This window comes from Aplysia californica, unplaced genomic scaffold (genome assembly GCF_000002075.1).
Source record: "Aplysia californica isolate F4 #8 unplaced genomic scaffold, AplCal3.0 scaffold00859, whole genome shotgun sequence".
NCBI lineage: Eukaryota > Metazoa > Mollusca > Gastropoda > Aplysiida > Aplysiidae > Aplysia > Aplysia californica.
Window position 1 is genome coordinate 255,026 of NW_004798129.1, and position 1,796 is coordinate 256,821.

At 41.8% G+C, this 1,796-nt stretch overlaps 1 protein-coding gene across 1 annotated transcript in view; it reads left to right on the forward strand.

Moving 5' to 3' along the window:
• LOC101862148 overlaps positions 1-468 on the forward strand; it is a 10,914-nt gene extending 10,446 nt beyond the window's left edge. Inside the window, exon 3 of the mRNA XM_005110160.3 lies at positions 112-468. Within this exon, the coding sequence (XP_005110217.1) occupies positions 112-304 (193 nt within the window). The 3' untranslated portion in view covers positions 305-468. The remainder of the gene's footprint in view (positions 1-111) is intronic.
• The last annotated feature ends 1,328 nt before the right edge of the window (positions 469-1,796 follow it).

A 1,796-nucleotide genomic window follows, 5' to 3' on the forward strand; every position in this document is an offset into this window, starting at 1 on the left:
GGGTTCTTTCTTTTTTTTTTTACGAGCAGTCATCTCGCGGAGTTCAGCTTAACCATAATTTGATATCGCCAATGTCATCTGATACTGACCAACAACCTTTTTCGTGGACAGGAATACGCTTTCGCTGCTGGGAAAAAAGATGACAGCCCTGACGCAAGAAATATTGAAGATTGGCTTTCTGTTGCTCCGGGACTTTCTGGGTATTGCCGCGGTGGACTCTCCCGACATGCCAGCCTCCAAGTGTAGTGGCCCTGGGTGTGTTGTTGAACCAACTGTTGCACCAACTGTAGAGGGGGAAAAATAGGACTACCCCCTCCCCCTTCTCCCCAAAAGAGAACGAAAGAGATTGAATAAATTAGGTCTAGATCTATATTATGTCGTGTTTAGCTCGTGGTACGTAGACACTGGAAATACACTTGATACCAGATGTTGTCCTGTCACCTTTCCAATAAAACAATACCAAATACTTTTATGCTTCTCTTCTTGTTGTGTGGGCGGTTGGGGGATGCTCTGGTGCGGTGCGCTTCTTCTTTCCTGTCAAATATTATCTTGCGGCATTATCTCTCCTCCTTCTTTTCTATGTTTGTTACTTGCTAGTAACCTCTGATCGTCAGCCCTCTTATAACCTATAAATAAGTGCCGTAAAACTCTTTCTGAAACTAAACTAGACTTCTTACTGTTGCTGTTATCGGAACAAATGTTGTTGTTGTTGTTGTTGTTGTTGTTGTTGTTGTTGTTGTTGTTGTTGTTGTTGTTGTTTTTGTTGTTGTTGTTGTTGTTGCTACTATTTTTCGTGGGTTTTTTTTTTTTTATTGTTAAGATTATATGTTTTATTATTGGTATTAAATAAGTTCATGTGGCGTTTGTTGTCATTGCTTTTGTTTCAGTTATTGTCGATGTTTCATTGTTGTTGTTTTTGTTGTTGTTGTTTTTGTTGTTGTTGTTGTAGTGTTATTGTTGTTGTTTTTGTTATCGTCAATGTTTTGTTGTTGTTGTTGTTGTTATTGTTGCCGTTGATGTTTTGTTATTGTTGTTGTTGTTGTTGTTGTCGATACTGTTGTTGTTATTGTTGTTGTTGTTGTTGTTGTTGTTGTTGTGGTTGTGGTTGCTGCCATCGCTCTCACCTACCTCTGAAGGAATTTGACAGGAATTGAATAGACGACAAGGAAAAGGGAACGGATAGAAAAAAGCAGATATTTGGCTTGCGCAAAGGTTGGTGCTTTTTTTTAATTGAGAAAGAGCGGCGCAAACAACAGAATCCCCCCCCCCCCCTCTCTCTCTCTCTCTCGCCTGGGTACAGTAATATGTCTGATGGCAAGATAAAGACAAGACATGATCAGATTAATATTTAGGTACAGGAGGTTGTCAGAAAGCCACACATGTTGAAGGGCAGACTGCCTAGAGTCAAGAGTTACTAGAGGCACCACCAGAGCCTCACAGTCCCAGATACGTTGTAATTACGGTTTGAGGGCCTGGGCCAAGAACACTAGCGTAGGCCTACTCGGTGGTTGCCCCACGCCGTAGCATCAACGGTTTTGGTAGCATCCACGCCAGTATGACGGTCTATTGCCGTCCGCCCTGGTTGCAGCCTGCTGCGATCAACTTTGAAGCTGCGGCCAATCATTGGCTGCGGACGTGAAGAATGTTTCGATCTGCATATTATTATATATGCTAGCCTACATAATATTATGACATACATCATACTGCACGCCTGTACCGTGGAAAATTTAACCTGGCCAATATTGGGACCATATTTATTCATTTATATTGTGTGTATGTGTGTGTCTGTGTGTGTG